We start from the raw sequence: 22,344 nt of genomic DNA on the forward strand, positions 1-22,344 counted from the left end.
GGCTGGCTGCATGCTTTTCTATGCGCTGCTCGGTCTAAAGCCTATCTCTATATATAAGTATATACATATATACATATGTATATGCTAAGCATGCTTCCCCACTTACGTGTGCGTGTGTTTGTACCTGTGCAACTCGAGTTTTTGTAATCGTTTTGAGTCGTCTGGCGACTTGTTAAAAAGTAAACACAAAACGCAAGCACACATAGATATAAACATGCAAGCATACTTGCCTATATACACTCGGTTATATGCTTGCGCCAGCATCTACGCTCCGAAAGAAATATTAGTGTGGATGTTTAGGCAAATGATGAGCTGAAAAATCTCCTAAAGGGTTAGAGCCATCAAAAAAGTATAACTTTAAGGGATTACATGGGTTTTCTCGGCTAAAAAACAGGCTTTTTCCAAGATTTATTTTCATATAAAAAATTAAATATTTTATTAAAATTTTTCATTGTTGCAACTATTTACAAAGAAATTCTGAAATTTTTGTAAACAAATATTTTAAACCCGGCCATTACGACGTTATTTCCGGTGACCACTCGGAAAAAAGATACGCCCACGTTAGCGGGATAACTCCTTAAAGGATCATCTAAGTGAAAAAATACCTCTTTTAGTTAAAACCTTAACTTAGAACTTGAAGGAAGAAAAAAAATGAAAAATGTAGTTTTGGCAGACATTTTTCCAAAAAAAAAAAAATGAAAATTTCGCGACAAAAATCCTTCGTTCAAGTCTTTAAGAATTGTATCTCAAAGATGTAAAATTTCTTGAAGATTGGTTGAGTAGTTCTTGAGAAATCTAGCCAACACAACACTTCAAAACACACAGTTTCGAGAAAAACTCCGAAACTAATACTCGGTTCAACTTGAAAATTTACGACAATATTCTAGAAATGTTGTAGAAAAAAGTATAGCTTAAACATTTTATTCTGAGAAACTTATGGACTTTGAATGAAAAGACATTTGAAGCTCAGTCGACAAATCTCACCAGTAAACTGTTAAAGCAAAAAAAAAAAAAATAAAACTGATACCACGGGTAGCAGTAAGCCCTTTGAGTTCGCTCCAATCTGCTTATTGAGTTTGGCCTTTGGGGAGTCTCGTGGTGGCTGCGGTTGACACCTAAATGCAGGTAAAATCGAAAAATTCAGTTTAGTGTGGAGTCACATTGCGGTCCAGGGGCCCACAGACCGGCAGAGGTTACCGTTCCCATGATAGTCGAGTCTACGTAACCGGAACGGACCCGGATTTTTTATCCGGTCAAGGACGGTCAACTCGGCAGAATTCTGCCGTTACAACAACAACTGGCATGCGATAAAATTCGGTCTAGAATACGACCAAGGTGAAAATGGTGTCCCTTACAGCTTATCAATTGGAACCAAATACTGCTTGCAAAAGTGCTGTATTATTTGGAGCGCGGAGCATTGTTTTGATCTATATGCTTTTCAGCACCGTGAGGTTAGGCCATCAATGACAGGTACTCACATAAAACAAAACAGACGTTATTTATTTGAGTATAAAACAATATTTTTCAATAGCTTCACAATGAGCGACGTTGATTTTAGGGTCTCTTTCTATTTTGAACAAACTGAAACACTGGTTCTTAATCTAAATAAGACTTGTTAGTAGTATGAAACTATGCTTTGAAGCATAAATGATTTAATAATCGGTGATTCATTTGGATTTTCTTGATATTGTAGTCGATCTCCTGGAGGATCTTCGAAAAAAGATATTTGGCTTGAGAAATCTACTTAAAATTAGCTAAAAAAAAATGTATTACAATAGATGATTGCAGGTAGCGATCCAAGATCTAGACAAAATGTTCATTCTTTACAAAATGACGACGTTAAAAAAAGTAATTTTTTCCCGAGTTTTCACTTCAGTTTAGCCTAAAATATCGTAGTTGTTTTAAAAATCTCATTTCTTCGATCATTTCCTGATTAATGTACGTATCTAAGATGGTCGTGTATAATTTTCAAATTGACCGGTTCAGCGGTTTTAAAGGAATATTCCTCACATACACCGAAAACAGCGCGGCAAGAAAAAGGCGCTTAAAGTTTTGAGAACCATTAAGTACAGAAAAAGTACAACTTTGGCCGAAAAATTAGCAGTAAATTGTTTGCTAACAGCGTGGCAATATTGAAACAAAATTTCAAGTTGAGACGAGCGATAGTCTTCGAGTATAATGATTGATTGATTTGAATAACAAATGAAACTTACGGATCGGAAGGCTTAGAAGTCACAGCAGATGTGACAGGGGGAATTTCTTTTTCACTATTCTATCAATTGAATAATATTTCGACTATCCATAATTTTATAATGTTTTAGAGCCCCTAATTATACTTTAAGCGAAAAATCTATTTACTATTCTAGATTATTATTACTCTAGATAATACCGGAGACTGATTTATTTTAAACGAAAAAAATTTTTAATTATTTTGAAAAGTTTTTAAAATGTGTACCAAGAAATTTGTACTTTTTCAAAATGATATGCTAAAATCGTTTAAATTCTTTGTTTTAGTCATTTTCGTCAAGTAACCACTGGGACTAATGAAGCCTGTTTTATCGCATAATATTAAAAAAAAATATCACTTTTAGGAACTGCGTTGGAGAAAGCTGTTATCTTTTAATAGCAACTAAGATAGTAAAGTTGTATGTAACATATACACATACTTAGTTGCATAACTCATGAAAACTCATCAAGTTGTATGAAAGCACTTTATGAATCGATTATTTTACTCAAGTATTGTCTTATCAGGAAATTTGAAGAAAGAGTTTCTTATATAAAGAAACTATGGTACTTGTACTACGAAAAATACATATGTATGTATATATGAAGATAAATATAAGTATGTAGATATTAAAAAAAAAAAAAATAATTCTTTTTTTTTCGTATTAAGCAGTTAATTTCGTCTATTAGTGGTGAGCGGAAAGGTGAAATATTTTGCACGATCGGTTATGAAACAAAGTTTAGTTATAAAAAACAATAAAGGAAGAAAAGAAATTTAATATTTATTCCTAAATGGCATACATAGATGCATATAATGCCTTAAAAAGTAAAAATATTTCCTTTTCTAAGAGGTTACATGGATTTCCTCGGGTAGAAAAAAACATTTTTTCAACAATTTTTTTTTCATATGAAAAATTAAATATTTTATTAGAATTTTTTATTGTTACTAAACAAGAAATTCTGAAATTAAAAAAAAAAAAAAAAATATTTTAAACTCGGCCATTTCCGGAACCCCTCGGAAAAAAGCTGCGCCCGCGTTGGCAGTATAACTCTTTACAGGATCATCTAAAGTGAAAAAATACGTGTTTTAGTTAAAACCTTAACTTAAAACTTGAACTAAGGAAAACAAATTTTTGCCCGACATTTTTACAAAAGACCAATATTCTAGAGGTGTTGTAGAATTTAGTAAGTCAAAAAAAGCAAATTCGATCGTTTGAAACCCTTTAAACAAGGGGTTACTTGGGATGACCAAACTGTTAGCAACTTTTTTTTTTGTAAACTTTCTTATTCACCTTACTAACATTTTTCAGCGGCTCAATTGCATTGTCTCCATGCACAAACACAAATGCAGTCGCTGCAACTCCAACGAAGCAACAAAGGCCAGCAGAGCAGTAAGGCAGTGAGGCGCTTTTGTGCGCACACGCCTATTCCGCTCACTGCCATTCAAGTACATAAATGCATGCAAACATATACACATATGTACATATGTACAACAATTAATAAACACTCCGAGTGATACAGACTTCCACGCACACAAACACACATACATAAAAACATGAAAAGCAAGAGCAAGCGGACAAGAGCCCATGACAGCAGCGACAACAAGACAGTGTGCGATTACAGATAAAATGCAGTGAAAAATGTGTCAGGCAAAAAGCAGAAAAAATGAAGAGTGAATTTATTATCAGTAATTCAATACACATACATACATAAATATGTAGGCCTGTACTGTATAGCCTGTCATAAAATAATTAAACATATATTTGAGTGAATACACTTGCTTACGGCACATTACTAATAATTATACATACTATATATGTAAGTATGTACATATATATGAACATATGTAAAAATGTATATAATCACTTATCAAAGTGTAAAAATATTTTTTATCGCGCGCCTGTTATTGCTTTCATTCAAAATGAGTACTTATTTGGAGGCAGCGAGGTTCGGGGGGAATAGTGTGAAAACCAAATACTCATAACTGTGGTCATAAATGCGGTTGCCTCGTATTAATAGCTTCAATTTTTTGAATTTTTTTTTATTTTTTTTTATACAAAATTTCGTGGTGGCCAGCCATTCATTAATTCACTGGGGCACCACTTGGCAGTCCACATGTGTGACACATTGTTACTACTTTTATATACATACATATAATATATTTGTTTTGCTGTGCCTAAAAATGCATCAGTTCACTCGTCAGTCAGACACCTGTGCGAATTCGCATTACAACAACTTTCATAATTTTGTTGACTTACAAAAACAACACACAATTTCAAAGACATTTTTGAAATATTTTTCTTTTCTCATATTTTTTCTATTTTTGCGTTTTTTAATCTATTTTAAATATAGAAAGTGATTGATTATTTTAGTATGTAGCTTGTCGCTAATTTTTGCTGCTATTTCGATGTGTTTAGAAAAATCTGTCAATTAATTGTTTGTCTATTAGTTATTGGTAAATCACATTGAAAAGTTTGTTTGCCAGCTATGCATGTAATCAATAATTGGCTTTAATTTGCCATAATTGCGATAATTTTTGACACGTTTGCGCCTAAGTATGAAGAAAGCTAAGCTTGAAGAAAATTTCTTCATAGCCAAAGGGGAGAATTTATAATAGAAAATCACTATTTTCTTTACTTTTTAAATGGTGATTCATGTATTCATGAAACCTATTTGAAAGAAAAATAGTTTATAGATGATCTAAGATCGGAACTTAGAAAAGTTAATGGCAAAGTCACATTTTTTTTACTAAAACTAAATTTTAAAACTCATTTGAGTGAAAAGAATACTTTTATATTGCACCGTAACAATTCACCTCAAAATTTTTTTTTGTTTTTGATAAAACATGTTTGTTTTTTGTTTTATACCATTGGAGCAGTCAACTTGTCATTTACATGAATACAAAAACGGAGTAAATCAGGCAATTACAATTCTCAACGCCATTTTTTCGTTTCATTATAACTCTTAACTTTATGGACTATTATCGTGGGATAAAAACCAAAGTTGTTGAGTCCAAAAACATTTTCTTTTTATTATCATTCTCACGCACGGAAAATGTAAAACTCAAATAGTATTAATTGTTGACAGCTTGGCCGGTCAAAGTAATCCCCACCAGATGTAATACACTTATAATCGAAAAAATTTTTCAGCTTTAATTTTGACGTGGTTTTTCGGCTTCTGCTTACCTTTGCCACTATATTTGGCCGATTGATTGTCTGTTTCAGGGTTGTAAGCATAGATCCAAGACTAATCGCCATTTATAATACATTTCATGACATCCTGGTAGTCGGAAAGCATTGTTTCACAGACGTTAACGCAATGCTGTTTTTCGAAAAAATTGAACCAATTGTGCTTTCACTTTTCTTAAGCCTAAATGGTCTTTCAAAATGGTTTTCACTGATCCGTCTGATATTTCAACGATACCAGTAAGATCTCTGATAGTTAAACGTCGATTCTCAAGCACCAATTCCTATATTTTATTGACGTTTTGATGATCAGTTGATTTTGATGGCCGTCCTAGATGAGGTTCGTCGTCAACGCGTTCTCGAGCCTTTTTGAATAATTTGTTCCAATAAAAAACACTTGCTCGCGGCAAACAATTATCACCGAAGATTTTAAACACTAATGATTATTTTGATGTGACATTTGACATATGTATGTGTCACTGACAAACATACAAATCTAGAAAAAAAGTATTTCGATGAATGGGTTTTTGTGCGATATTTAAAATAAAAAGTCTTACAATTTTTTGCCCATAGCAGTATATCATTAAAAATACGAAATTATTATGAAAAGTATCTACAAAAAATTAAAGTTTCTAATGATATGTATTGTATATTGCAGTATGTTTATATTTTTTTGGTTAAGAGCATATTAAATCAAAAGAAAACTTACCGTTTTCTATTAAATAAGGAGAATTTCTTAAGATTATAGAAAAAAAGTGGAAATTGTGTTTCAATTTGATTGTCAATTTCAGGAAAATTCAAGTCCATATTTAAAATAAAATTGCAATTAAATATAGATAGATATTATATTACGCAAAATTATTACAATTATGTAACATAGCTCTTTCGTTTTATATCCGCAGCTGTAACACAGATTGGAAATACTTACATACATATTATATATCATGACATATGTGAATATACAAACATATGCAAATACAGGTTAGCTACCTAACACGTTTTCGATTTCAAGCCACCCATACATATACATACATGCGCGCAAATCACACGAGCTTCACTCAGAGCTGCTGCTAAATGTACTGTACGCTATGGCTGCATTCTAGCCTAGAGCTAATTTTTATGATCAGCGATACACACCTTTAGAGGTGTGGATATTGTAACATGAATTTTTTAGATATTTTGTATACATACATACATACATACTTGTATATATACATTTATCAAATCTTACTGTGAGTATAAACCAGCAGTGTTTGACAACTGACTGGATTACACTGAGAGTATAAAAGTGAGAGTACAAATATTCTCATACATAAACATTGAGCAACGAATCGTAAATCATAGAACATTTGAGTTACTTCTTCGATTCTTTTAAAATGCTACTATTTCTTTCTTTCTGTAGAATATTCAATGGATCACCATGCTCCAACCCAGTTTGATCACGGCTCATTTTCTTGTATTTTTGTGAAATGAAACACTGTTAGCATTTTCATTTGTGGCTGTCACTTTTTCGATACGCTGATTCGTCACTTAATAACGCCATTTTAAACTAATATTTTATGTTTTCTATTTTAAGTTCATAGAGAAAGTTTCTTTTCGAGTCTCTATGCTTATTATGACACCAGAGAAACGCGGACATAATATGAAGGAAATTAAGTAATAAGATGAGCAGAGTCTGGAAATAAGCTGCACAAGCTGTAAATTTTAATTGAAAGAGCAATTACTAGCTTTTACATTTGTATATACTAGTTAGTACATATGTACATATGTATGTAGTATATACCAGTAAGTATATAAAGTAGCTTTTGACGTTTTTCTAACTAATTTAACATAACAAACTTGGAAGTTTATCTCACCGAATCCTTTTTTGCAAAAGAGAATGCCAACGTTTGTGCCAATCTTCAAAGCGTTTTTGTATATGCTCGGGCTCTTCAAGCATTGTTGCCTTTCCCGTCGAGCATAACATAATACATATATACAATTACATCTTAAAGTTTTAGAGATTTTCCGTAATGTCATCAATGGTACGAGCGAAAGTTTGACAGTTCGTTTCGTTTTTGACGTTCTGTGTCGCAATCTATTTCTAAAATTTTTTGAGCTTTCGGTAAATGGCTTCCATATGTATTCTTACATATATGTATGTATCGGGTGATTTTTTAAGAGCTTGATAACTTTTTTTAAAAAAACGCATAAAATTTGCAAAATCTCATCTTTATTTGAAAAGTTTTGAGAAGATTGTTCTCATGTGGTTTCAACAAGATGTACATGCCACACATCGCGATTTATGGCCATTTTGAGGGAAAGAACAATTCATCTCAAGAAATGGACCCGTTTGACAGATTCGTTTAACGCCTTTTGACTATTTTTTGTGGGGCTACGTCAAGTCTAAAGTCTACAGAAATAAGCCAGCAACTATTCCAGCTTTGGAAGACAACATTTCCGAAGAACTTCGGGCTATTCCGGCCGAAATGCTCGAAAAAGTTGCCCAAAATTGGACTTTCCGAATGGACCACCTAAGACGCAGCCGCGGTCAACATTTAATGCGTTTTTTTTTAAAAAAAGTTATCAAGCTCTTAAAAATACATATGTATATGAGTTTATGGAAATCAAATGCGTAATTTCGCACTCTGTTTAAAGCCAGTGCTCTTAAGTCTTCTGGAGTTGTGAAAATATTTCATCAGAGCCATCTGGATTACATACAATTACAAAGTCGTAAAATAACTTCTATTTTGCCTTATTTTATGCTGGCTTTTGCGACATAAAAATTAAATCAATAATATCTGTTTTTTATTGTCAATTTAAGATAATGTAAGCTTGACTTGTAGTCATGAACGCAAAACGCAAGAACAACGTGATCAAGTGCCAATAAGACAAAGGACCACTCGACAAGTGTTGCTGAAGACCGCAGTTTGTCGATTCCAAGAAGTTTCCAAGAGATGAGACTGTCCCAAGCCACAACCTGGCGAATTTTAAGGTCTTTTGTGAACGAGAGTAAGACAAAATATCCCCTGTCATCAAACAAATAGTCGTCGCAGTCACCACTTGCCTTCCAAGTTACTGTTGACAGTCATAACATCGAAATCGTAGATAATTTCGTTTATCTTGAACCAATATTGACATCAAGATCAATGTCAGAATCGAAATCCAACGCTGAAAACCTCTTGCCAACAGGTGCTACTTCGGACTGAGTAGGTAATTGAGAAGAAAGTTCTCTCTCGTCGAACAAAGACCAATTCACAAGTCACTCGTCATCTCCGTTCTGCTATATGATGCAGAGACATGGACGATGACAACATCTGATGAGTCAGCATTAGGAGTGTTCGATAGAAAGGTTCTGCGGAAGATTTATGGACCTTTGCGTATTGGCAACTGCGTGTACCGCAGTCGATGGAACGATGAGCTGTACGAGATATACGGCGATATTGACATAGTTCGAATCAAGAGACAGCGGCTGCGCTGGCTAGGTCACGTCGTCCGTATGGATGAAAACATTTCAGCTTTGAAAGTATTCGACGCAATTCCCGCCCGGGGAAGCAGAGGAACACGAGTTTCCACTTCGTTGGAAAGACCAGGGGGAGAAGGCCCATCTACACTTGGAATCTCCAACTGGTGCCAAACACCGAAAAGGAAGCACGACTGGCGCGCTGTCGTAAACTCGGTCTTAACCGCTTAAGTGGTGTCTTTACCAATAAAGAAGAAGAATGATCAGAACTAAATTGAACAATAATAAATAAATATCAACTGATCAAATTTGACCCGGACTGACCACATTTTAACAACACATGTTCACGTATTTTAATACAAATCTTTATAATACATAGACTTTAAGTAGTGTTTCGAATCAATACATAATAAATCTATACCACCTGATCAAATTTGACCCGGATTGACCACATTTCAACAACACATTTCACGTATTATAATACAAATCTTTATTATCGGCTTTAAATAGGGTTTGAGTCAATAAAAACATGTCTAAGCTTAATCAAAGTTTCCTTACACTTGTTTTAAGCCTCTGCAGGGATTTCCATGGTAAAAATCGGTAGACAAACTTTTCTTGTCGTAATTGTTTGCTTATATGTAAGTCACATCTATTGTTATGGATGTTCTATTTTTCGATTTTTGCCTTTGATTGGTATATTATTTCCGAGGTTAGCAGTACTATCGAAGAGTTTCTTAAAACAATTCTTCCAAAAATAAACAGTGTTCAGTTACAACTCAATCTTGAAATTCACTTTCCATATCTGCTTTAAGTGACGGTGAAATTTTGTGAACAACGCACTGCATTTGTCAACTAAAGTCTTTTCTATAGAAACCCGCATTGATATCACGATAAAACTGAATCATCGAATAAATATCTATAGATTAGGCATTCATATATGTATGTATATACATATCTACATATTACTACTGGGAGTTAATGAGTGTAAGAATATAAGAATTTCCAAGTAGTAAGAGCAGTAAGGCGTTAGTTCTTACCTTGTTTGCAGTGCCTGAGTGTTTTTAAAGTAGATCAACTCAACAGATTAATAGATTATATAGTATGTCGAAAAGTTATATTTACAATAGGCTTCTTTAAATTGATAAAAATTTTCTAATAGATAAAACCCTTATTATGTCTTCAGCACAAAACAAAAATTAAGTATTTTTAAATAATTATGTAACACTGAAATTTCGGTTGCTCAATTTTTCCAAAATTGGTTCCAATCTCTCTAAAAAGCCTAAATCAAGTGGCCATATAAATAATAGCCAAAGTGCGTATCAATTGAATCCAGTATATAAATACCAAAACGTGCTGAACCGACGTTAGTCTGGAGTCCATCCGATTTATTGCATGAATCATGCCGCTATATTGCGGAATTAAGTATATCTACACATACACAGTATAAATTTAGATTTACATTTACGTTGTGCTTGAGTACACACGAAAATTTATTATTTAATAATTATATGACTAATAGCACGAGCTCTTACATATTTACAATGCGATCGTGTTTTGCTTTTATTATAGCTAGCTATTTTTCGATAGCATCGTAGATATGGCATATACATACTTATATATAGTATATATATGTATGTACATAAAAACAAATATGTATATCAAAATTATTATTCAGACCATGCCGCTAATATCGAGGTAATTAGAATGTCTCTAACTAATTTATTGAGGGCTTTGACATTCAAACAAAAAGAATAGAGACTGAAAACAAAGAGAGTGTAAAATATTATCATAAAAAGAGATAATTTAAATTTTTTTCAAAATGCCGGAATTTTTTTAAAATGATTTCTTATGCAAATTATGAGAGTTTAAACGTCAACTAGTTATATTAGTTGGCTAGATTGAGGGAGAGTATCACTTGCTGGAAAAAGGTTTATGAAGTTTGCCACATCATTGTCAAGAACTTGTTTGTAACACCCAGAAGAAAACTTGCAACCTTAAAATATATAAAAAATGAGTGAGTTTACAAACCCTCCAAGGCAAAAGTCTAATGGTGTGATATCACATGATCTTGGCCTGCAATCGACTGGCCCAAAACGTGAAATTATTTGTACACCGAAGTATTCTCTCAATAAATCCATTTGTTGATGTGTTGTGTGAGAAGTGGTACCGTCTTGTTGAAATCAAATGTCGCCGAGATTACGAGCTTCAGTTTCAAGCATCAAAAAAACAAAAAAAAAAAAAAAATACTTAGTCGGTTATCATGGCATAATAACGGTCGCCATTGACGGTTACGTTCTCACCGGCATCATGTTTGAAGAAATATTTACCAATGACTCCACCGGCCCACAACCACACCAAACCGTTGTTTTTTTGATGAAATGACAACACTTGAATCTCTTCAGGTCGCTCTTCGTCTCAAATGCGGCAATTTTGTTTGTTTACATAGCCATTGAGCCAGAAATACGCCTCATCGCTGAACAAAATTTGAGTCGCAACTTTTCAAGAGCTCATAGAGCGAACCGATGTTGTTTGGGTAGGTCGAGTGGCTTCAGTTCTTGCATAAGCTGTATTTTGTACACTTTCAATTAAAGATCTCAACGTAAACTGCGCCAAGTCATTCCATACGTCAGTCCGAGTTTCTGCGCACAGGGCCGAATCGACTCTCCACGGTCTTTGCGTACACTTTCAGCTACGACTGCTATATTATCTTCACTGCGTGTTGAACGTGGTCCATTCGGTCGAATATTATCCAATAATGAATGCTGGGTCTCAATATGAATGATAGTATTGCGATTAGTACGCTCAGTAGGCCGATTATGTTGACCATAAGTTGAGCGAAGCGCACGAAACATATTCTTTACACAACGTGAATTTTCGTAAGAGAGTTGAAGGATTTGTAAACGTTGTTTGGCGTAAAGTCTTTCCATGATAAAACAATACTTAACGCAGTTTGAATCTGTAAAAGTTGATTAAACACTTTATCGCTCTCCAAAATAACAAAATTTTTATAAAAGCTTTTAACGCAGTTTTTTTGTAAAAGTTTATGAAAATAACAATTTTATTTGTTTTAATTTTACATGATTCAAGTAGTCACGTTTACACTGCTTTGGCATTCCAGTTAAGTCTGATATTTGAATTCGGAACCTTTTGGGTTTCAAGAATTCGAAACTTTGATGGCATAACCCTGACACTATTTTGATGGAAAAAACTTATGTAGATGAAAATGTCAAAGTGAAATGTATCGAATTCACTCAAAACAAGTTTAAAGATATTTGAATTGTAGCTCAAGGAAAGCCTACATTGTACTTACATTACATATATAGAATATTTTAATTCTGGTGAAAAAAATTCTTGGGCGCAATTTCCGGTATATTTTGAAGATAAATATTTTTTTATGTACAGTAAATACATATATTTTTTTCATTTTCTATACTTCATTCAAACAAAATCTGTAATATCCAGATTATTCGCGTATTTCATAAGGTAATCGTCAGCAATTCTTCACGCGCCTTCTTAGCTTATGGCTCTGTGACTCCAATAATATTATTTTATTATTTTTGATATCGAATTTTAACAAGTAAATTGTCAGAATTCCTTTGATATTCCAACACATGAAATGGAAAATAACTGTGTGGCCAATATTTCGCGCTCCCCCTCCCCCGTCATTATGCATTAAAAAGGCCATTTGCAAACGCAGATTTCGATTTCGTTCGGTCTAATTGGCAGAAATATGAGTTGCCGCGACTCAACGAGTCATCAAATTAAGTGGCGCGGCGCAAAATTGCAATGAAGCAGGAAATACTCGCATACTCATACGCACACACCGACACACACACACACATGTGTGTAGATATGTATGAAAGCAAAAATTCGCATTTAAGTTTGTACATCGAGCCCTTTTTAATTTATTTGACCGAGTCTAGTGTGCTTGTTGTCGTTGATTTTTGCTCTTTTGTTCTTACACTGCTCTATGTATGTTTGTATGTGTGTGTGTAGTTAATAATTGTCGTTATGTATGTGTGCGTATTTATATTAATTTGTTTGTTTACTTGCCTTTTGCGTGAGTTTTGTTGATAAACAAAAGTTGCTGATCTTACAAGACGAATGAACTCGAATCGCCAGCGCTAGAGTCAGATTGGCTGTTATTCCTCTTTAACAATACGAATTTTAAATTAGGGTGGGCGAGAATGTTTGCGAGTGAAATAAATACATTTTTGCCTGCAGTAAGATGAAAGGATGTATGAGTTTAAGAATAATAATTTTTGATTGAGGTACATTTCATGATCTTATTCTTCTTTATTGGAAAAGACACCGACTACGCAGTTATAGCCGAATTAACAACAGCGCACCAGTCATTTCTTCTCCGTGAAATTCAAGGTACCAAGTGTAGTCAGATCCTTATCCATCTGAGCTCTCCAACGAAGTAGCGGTCTTCCTTTTCTTCGACTTCCACCGGCGGTTACTGAATCGAAAACCTTCAAAGCTGGAGTGTTCTCTTTCGTCCGATCAACTTGGTTTAGCCGCTGTTTCTTAATTTGCTGTACTAGGTCAATGTCGTCGTATATCTCGTATAACTCATCGTCCCATCGACTGCGGTACACGCCATTGCCATAAATCTGCTGCAAAACATTTCTCTCGAACACTCTTAAGGCCGACTCATCAGATGATGGCATTGTCTATGCCCTCCGCACCATGTAGCAGGACGGGAATGATGAAGAACTTGTACAGTTTGGTCTTTATTCGTCGATAGAGGACTTTACTGTTCAATGGCCTACTCAGTCCGAAGTAGCACCTGTTGGCAGGAGTGATTCTGCGTTGGATTTCGAAGCTGGTATTGTTGATGCTGGTTCCAAGATAGACGAAATTATCTACGACTTCAAATTTAAGACTGTCGACAGTGACGTGCGCGCCGTGTCGCCAATGCGATGACTATTTATTTGATGATGTAAGATATTTCGTATTGTCCTCGTTCCCAACCAAACCCATACGATTCGATTTCTTTCGTACCTTCTCTATTTAGTTCTGCAGCAATAGATTGAAGAAGTCGCACAATAGGGAGTCTCCTTGTCTGTCCTGGCTGGGTATCGAACGGCTCGGAGAGGACCTTCCCGATCCTGACGGAGTTTTTGTTGTTGCTCAACGTCTGCTTGCTATGGTCGTCATCAAAAGTGGGGTTTTTCATCCGAGGTTTTTGTTCGTTTTGCATTGGGAATGGTGCAATCTCGCTAGGCAAGTAGTATAGAGTTTTACACATTTATATAAAGCGAGCCGCTTGTTTCAAAATGGACGCCCGTTCGCAGCCCCCCTACTAGTGAACAGACATTGCAATTAGACTTCAGCGAACCCAAATATGTCGAAGTGGTTCCGCTGAAGCTTACTCTCTTTTGACCGTAACCCTAGGCTAACTACCGCAAGAGTAGGAATTGGATATAGCCGAGCGACTGTAACTGGTTAGCCAGAAGCATGACTTTACCCCACTTTATAACAAAAAAAATCAGATTTTCTAAAGTAAAAAAATCAAAAAAGAATTACAGCATTTTGTCCAACAGAAATTCATAATTTTTCTGTTTTTTTAATTATTTTAACTTTTACTTCAAATAAAGAACAACCCTAATACTCACTATAATGAGTTTTTTTTCAATTTCTTCAACACACTTGTCTTTACACACGCGTTGTTTTCATATTTGCATTTGTTTGCTGTAGTTTTTGTAGCGAGCTAAGCTATTCTCTTGGTTTGCTGTTGTGCCAATTCGCATATTAAAATTATGTCGCCAACTTGTTGACATGCAAATGCAAAATATTTCTTCACTTGTGCGCTTTTGTGCGAAGCTCAAGTGCCGGACTCTGCATGCCACTGCATAGTTGAGTATTAAGTGGTTGTATGTGTGTGTGGCTGGGGTTATCTACTCGCTGTAAAAACATATGTATGTCTGTGTGTGTATCTCTAATGAGTTTTAATTGCAGAGAACAGCAAGAGTTTCTATACAGCAACTACAATAACAATAATAATTTACAATGAACTTTAAAGTTGTCTCACGAACAACTTTCAATAACAGTTTGAGCACCACTGCAATGTGTAATATGAGACAAGTGGACAAGAATGCTTGTGTGTGCTTTATTGCACATGTCCAATAGTTGCAATACTTGTAATAAATAATTTTTTAACCGTGAATGCATGCATTTCTAACGAATTGTGCTTGGCAAAGTAAATTCTGAAATTCTTTGTTTTGTTTCGCTTTGTCACCGCTTTGCACACAAACATGTCTTAAATATTTGCTCAGCGAAGTTGTTTGGTTTTGTTTTTGCCTTTAAGCCGTAAAGGTGTAGATTGGTGGAAAAATATACATGAACATTTTTGTTGTAGTATTTTATGTAACAAAGTTGCATACGAATAATTGTTTGTAAGAAACACGACGGCAATCAAATCTGCAGCTGCATGGCGAGTTCACATTCTTGACTTGGATTTGGATTGGAAATGAAATGACTGGTAAGCTTGACTATGGCCCCAAAACTTGAGTGTCGAAATCGGAAAAATGTTGAGGGTTAAAAATATGGAGTGGAAAGGTTTTCAATACTAAAGTTTTTTATTCCACTAAGGAGAGTATTATAGACTTCACATAACGGTTGTTTGTAAGTCCTAAAACTAAAAAGCTAGTTATATATACCAAATGTAAAGTATATGGCCCCAAAAAGTTTAACCAAGAAAGCTACTTGAGTCTCAAAAACGGTAAAATGTCACAGGGAGTTAAATGTTGAAAATAAAATGACTGATTGGAGTGGCTTTCAAGCGGTTTTCAAGCCGCTTACTAAAGTTTTTTATTCAAGTATCGAAATATGGATAGGTTCTAACAGCGTACTAGATGAGCTTTTGAGCTCCTCACAAAACATTGAAAATGGGGATTCGCCCACTTATGACCAAGACTACGAACTACTAGACCGACATTCGGTATATTATTTTCTTAAATGGTGACATGTACGAAATATGAAATCGGTTTCGCCTTCTTCCAATATAACAATATTTTGAATTCCATCTGATGCCTTTTCTGTATAATACGAGTACATATGTACATTAGGAACCAATATGATAGCGGAATAAAACTTTACAAAAATACGGTATTTGAAAAATATGTAAATGACGTATAATGAAATCTCGATTATCACTTTATCATGCGAGAGTATAAAATGTTCGGTGACACGATCTTAGCCCTTCTGGGATTCTGTGGCAAGACTACGCCGACGACAATATTATAATGGTAATATGCAAGTTCGTGAATACTCCCTGCGATATCGTCCAAAGGGACTTGGGTTAGGTTAATCTGGTAGGCCAATAAGCCACGGTCTATGCTAGTTTTGGACCTATCTATCTCTATGTCAACTATAGCAATAAAAAGAGAAAGTCAAAAGTTTAACAATATGGCAGCAGCGGTGCCAAATCTCACTCAAAGGACAGACTAATATCCATGGAGACCTGGATTTCTACCTAACCCAACTACTAAGTGGACATGGTTACTTTAGAAGGTACCTGTACAGACTCCAGCATGACATTAGTCCGAACTGTCCGACATGTTCAGAGTGCTTTGAAGGCTCTGATCAGGTATTCGTTTATTGCACTCGCTTTTTAAGTACAAGGGAAAAACTTAAAGCAACACTCGGTGGTAGTTTTAAGGTGGAAAATTTGACGACACTCGTGAGTTAGTCCACTGAGAACTGAAAAGCTGTCAGCGGAGCGGCAGCCTTAATCATGACAAACCTGAGACATATGTATAGAGTAGTATAGGCGTATGTCAGTCCATGCCATAGAGGAGACTTCAATGTCTTATCACTCCCACGAAGTAATACTTAATCAGGTGTTACCGTGGGAGAGACAGGTATACGCCATGCAAAGTTCGTAAGAGGTTACAATCTAACAAGGTATAAACCCTGGGCATTGCAGGTTCAAGAAGCACCTATATAGCCTCTTTTCCTAACTGTATGTCAACTCCTAAGCACCCGATTCTAGATTCATAGCAGCATATGGACGCACGATCAAAGCTCTTGGGTCTATACTTGTATATTCAAGAAGTATTTTTAGATAAATTTATTTACATTTTTTTTGTTGCTTTGTTTTATCGTATTATACGAAAAACTAATTTTGAACAACGAAACCAGCTATTTACCTGCAATACACAAATCATTGACGAACATGATTGCAACGCTCACGATTACTTGTTGCTTTTATTGATATCCGCTAGCCACACTCGCCGCTCTCTACACCCGAAGGCCAACGAAAGCGGAGCAAAATAAATGATCTTGCCAAATAAACACACGATACGGTTCCAAATCGAAACGCAAAACACACCTCAGCGCTGCTGGAAATCCAGCGGCGGGTAGCGCAACTTCCCATCACCGTTGTCGAATTGAACAAAGGCAGAGGTTATGTAAAATTTCAATACTTTGCATATTTGCAATACAATGACAATGAAAATGATCAATAAAACCGAAAAAAACGATTGCACTCGCTGCCTTTCACCGCTTAGTCGTTGCATCTCTTTGAATTCGGCTGAGGGCGCGCAGGGATTTTGAGCAATGAAAGCTTTACAAATTTCTCATTGATTGTTACACAAGCCGAGCTTCGCTGCAATTTAAATGCATTTTTTTATTTGAATCGAAAGCCATTTTTTATGTGTGATCTGGTGTGATAAAAGATTTTAAATATCAATGAAGAAATATTGGAATTACTTCGTTACTTAAGAAAGCTCTTAGCCAGCTGCTGGTTACGATAGCAGTGACTGGCGGACATACATATGTCTGTACATATTTCATATTTGTATATACATACATATATACAAGTATCAGTGTGGAAATCGGCGTGGCTTGCGGTTTAAGTGCAGCTTAACTTACTTTTTCAAGTGCCTTTTAAAAAAAACTTATGAATTAATGTGGTTTAAAAAGTAATAATATTTTTTTGTTGTTGTTAGTTATTACAATTTAAAAAAAACTAGCTTTTTTGTTCTTCAAATTAGTATTTTGATGATTTTTAAACCTAATCTGTAGATATTAAATATTTAAGGCTTCTGCACAGTGGTGCGGAGTTGATCAAAATTTCAAAAATAAAAATTATAAATTGTTCTCTCATTTAAATAAAATAATTTATTTAACACATTTTTTGAAAATATATAGTTTTTTGTTTTAAGTTTTTCACCACTAAGTTAGGTTAGATTAAGTTAGTCTAGTAGGCCAATAAGCAGCGCTTAGATCAGTTTTGGTCTTTTGTTATACCAGATGGAGTTTAGTTACTAGATCCAAGAGGAGTAGTCATCCTTTAGGATGCCTGCGTTTGACGCTAATTTTAACACACTCTGCGGCCTCACTATCGAAACCTCCTCCAGTGTATCATACCGTGGACACCCCAGATGCTTACAGCATAGTCTTGCCAATGCAGGAGAAGTGCACAAGAGATGCTCCATTGTTTCCCTGGTGCCCTGCTTTAGACATTTCTTGCAGTCTTATCGATTTGTCAGCGTGTGTCGTCACCAGATAGTGAGCAGTTAGTATTCCCATCATTTTTCTACATTGATTTTTTGATTGCTGCTTGGCTGCCTATTGCAGATCCTACCTCTGGAATTGCCTACAGGTGCATTAGAGGCAAGCTCCGCGGCTTTCGCAATAGCAAAGACTTCAGCTTAAAAGACTGTCTATAGGTGGCAGGCTTAGTACCAGTTCAAGAACCGTCGTTGAAGATGTTCTTAAAGTTCCCGTTATGCACAGCGCAGCGAGCCTCTGAAACCTTTCCATTCGCTTCCGGTAGATGTATTTCCGTAAGCCTATACACCATACAACTGCATCGTAGAGCAGAATTGGTCTAAGAATAGCTGTGTAACACTAGTGCATGAGAGAGGGAGAGAGCCCCAGGTTGTGCCGATCATATGCCTACACGCATATAAAGCATTGCTAGCTTTTCTCAATCTTGCTTCCATGTTGTGCTTCCACAGCAGTTTACTGTCCAAGACTACCCCAAGGTACTTGGTGCGGTCTTTGAGAGAAAGTTGTGTTCCATTTATCGAAGGGAGCGTCCATATAGGAATTTCGTGCTTTCTTGTGAACACAAGCAGATCCGTTTTCTCCGGGTTCAACACCTGACCCGCTTGCGATGCGCAGTTCTGTACTGACGGTGGTGGTCATAATACTGCTAATGGTCTGTAGAAACCTACCCGTTATTAAGATGACAATGTCGTCCTCATATGTCACTATCTTAAGGGCTTTGCCTTCCAAGTTCTTTAGCAGTTTATTCACCACTAATATCCACAGAAGCAGAGATAGCACCAAACCTCCTTGCGGTGATCATCACTAATCCTTGAAGAATCAAAGGTTTCTTTAATAGATAATCTAGTGGTTGATCGCAACTTTTTTTCAACCCTGAAGAGCTTATATTAAATTTGCCACGGAGTTTGTAACACACAGAAGGAGCTAGACCTTAGAATTTATTTTTCGAAAAAGATTTACCGTAACTAAAATTCTTTAACTTAAGCATCACTACAGCAACCGAATGTAACTTAACACCTACCTATAAACTTATTCTGTTATAATCTAAAAATGTATTCACCATAACCTCATTTTTCCAAAAAATGTACATAACTCTTTACAAACACTCGAACACACACTTTATTTTTAGCGTTTTTCGTTTTTCACTCTTTTCAGTTTCAATATGGAACAGGAGGACTCTTGCCGACCCGTACCCGCGCCGCGTCGCCTCTACCCCGAGCTGCGCAAAACCGACTATGAAAACGTCACCGTCGAGTTGATTAATAAAAATCTCAACATCAATTCGGAAAACATACACACAGTCACAAATTGCACCGAAAAAGTGCCAAATAATAAAATCTTCTTCGGCACGCACTCGGATCAAGAAGATGCCGGCAGCGTCGGCACACGCAAGTCCATACTAACAGAAACAAATGACTTGTATGGACCCAATGCAAATGAGGAGGTCACGGCCGCACCCATCTATGCCACACCTACACCGGCGCCGCGGCCACGTAAACCCCAAAACACGGACTTCGAGAACGCCAACAGCATCTACGAGAATACAGCTTTACGCAGCCCCTCGCCAAAAACGCCGTCACTCTATCCACAACTGCCGCGCGCCACCGGCGCCATCAGCAAGGAAACTTCACCCAATACATCGACAGCATCATCGCCATCGAACAATCGCTCGGCGATGCGTAAAGCGCCCGATTTGCCGCCGAAGACTTACCTCAGCGTAGAACGGGAGCGCGCCAATCGCGCACAGCGCTATTCCATCGGCAGCGAAGTGTCCACCACGAGCAGTTACAATGTGACCATGGATGGTGGCGGCAGCGCTTTTGGTGAGCGCTCATTCAGCGGCAGCTACAAACAGAAATCGGCCTCCAATGCAACGCTGAATTCATCCTTGGACGGTTCGAATGAGAGCGGCGATAATGCGAAATTCAAATCACCTTCACCCGGGTATGTAAGCGACGTAGGTGGCAAATGCAATCTGAACCGTTATGTGTCGCACAATGCTAGTGATATTAGCGCACACGATGATGATTACGATGTTGACGATGACGTTGAGGTTGATATTGCATTTGATAGCGACGATAGTGGCCGCAACAACAACACCAACAGCAACCAATTGAACAATCAATTCACTGGCATTGCCGCTGGCAACCAAACGACAAACGACAAAAGCGCATTCACTGCACTCACCAATGCCCCTGACACCAACGCAATTGCGTGCAATCAAACTAAAGTCAACAAGTAATGCTTATCACTTTATGAACCGTTACACGCATTTTCGAAATATTTGTAGTGTTCATTTAAATGGTTTTTAGTTTATTTTGCATGCTTATTGGCGCTAACATTCCTCGAAACGGTATTTTGGCAATTAACTGGTGTTTGTATATAATTTTTGCACTGCCTGCTGATATACTTACATATAAACATATAGTTGGGTATAATTTAACGCACATAACTGTACTTCTAATAAGTTTATTATTGGTTTAATGCACAGTAACATTTTTAACAAACATATTTCCACCAAATTTTTTAAGAATTTGATATTTGTTTAGCGTGTTCGAAGGAGTAGCAGACAAGGAACTAAGTTCAGGCACGAAATATACAAAACAGGATTTAAATTTTATTATTTTTTATTCAACACAGTTTCCTTCAAAGGTGATGCACAGATTACAGTGACCCTTTAACCCTTCGATACCATTTTTGTAGTACGATTTGTCCATTGCTTGAAAATGGGCCTCAGTTTCGGTGATCACCTCTTCATTCGACCAAAATGGTCACTGAGGGCCGGTTTGGGAGAATACGGTGAATGCGAAAGCACTTTGAAACCCGATTCATATAATTTTGTCATCGTTTTCACTGAATTTTTACAGGGTGCACAGAGCTTCCTCAGATCCAAATATTGTGGATTTTTCTGATGTTTTCGTTTCTTCTCTCGACTCTTCATTAAACCAAGTTTTTGCTTCAATTTCTCCCACCAAAAAGCAACATTTTATCAACTCGCAAAATTCCTTTTTATCCCTTTTTTTCACAATAACAAAAGTTGTTTCACTCAAATAGATATAATTCACATACTAATGATCTGTCAGCTCTCTAATGGACTGGGTCTCATTTGGTTTTATCAAAATTAAAATGTTTCACAAAAAATATCTAACTAAGTTTTATGTTGCCCTTCTTCATTTTCCTTTCAATAACTTTAAGGTTTTGAGGGGTTAAAAGTAGATTAATGACAGAGGTATTCTTATAATTCCTTTCTGACAAAAGCTGCGAATACGGTTTCTAAGCCCCTTTCCGCCTTTACGAAGAGACGTAAGACCACAGTTGTGCCTTTTCGGAGTTAATAATTGTACAAGTATAACTACTTTAATAGGCCTGAGTCGATTTAAAAAATTTATTGAACCAATCGTTACAATTCTTTTAAAACTTTCAAAATAGGCACCTTCTGCTTCGATGCAGCGCTGCTACGGATATTTCCACGCATTGAAGGTGTTACGGAAGGCATTCTTCGGAATAGCCTTAAAAACCGAGATGCATGTTGCTTGGATCCCCTCTATCGTCTCAAAATGCTTGCCTTTCATCGCTTTTTTCAAGCAAGAAAACAAAAAAAGTACGGGGTGGCTATATCTGGGCTGTAGGGCGGCTACGGAAGCATTGGGATGCCGACCTTGGTTAGGAACAAGGAGGAACAAATTCATGGTGGACGATGCGTTTGATGTCAAAAAAAAGACAATGAGCATCGTTTTTACTTTGGATTTGCTCATTCTTTCCTTTTTTTGGGCGAGGAGACGCAAAAAGGCCTGGTGCCACCGAAACACACCACTTTTTGCTAAAGCAACATCTGGGTAAACCTGCTTGATCATATTAAACGTTTCTTTCACAGATTTACTGAGCTTTACATAGAATTTAATCACGTACCTTCTCTGTAACGAACGCTGCATTTTCGGCTTGCACCACTTACAGAAAAAAATCGCGTGAAAA

The 22,344-nt window shown here is 36.2% G+C and overlaps 1 protein-coding gene across 2 annotated transcripts in view; it reads left to right on the top strand.

Moving 5' to 3' along the window:
- LOC126760451 (uncharacterized) overlaps positions 1–22,344 on the top strand; it is a 34,294-nt gene that overhangs the window by 1,267 nt on the left and 10,683 nt on the right. The window contains exon 2 of one of the 2 annotated variants that reach the window (XM_050476088.1): positions 19,528–20,610. In XM_050476088.1, coding sequence (XP_050332045.1) covers positions 19,535–20,610 — 1,076 coding nt within the window. In that variant the 5' untranslated portion in view covers positions 19,528–19,534. The remainder of the gene's footprint in view (positions 1–19,527; positions 20,611–22,344) is intronic. The other variant, XM_050476089.1, reaches the window with a different exon arrangement.

This window comes from Bactrocera neohumeralis, chromosome 5 (genome assembly GCF_024586455.1).
Source record: "Bactrocera neohumeralis isolate Rockhampton chromosome 5, APGP_CSIRO_Bneo_wtdbg2-racon-allhic-juicebox.fasta_v2, whole genome shotgun sequence".
NCBI classification, from domain to species: domain Eukaryota; kingdom Metazoa; phylum Arthropoda; class Insecta; order Diptera; family Tephritidae; genus Bactrocera; species Bactrocera neohumeralis.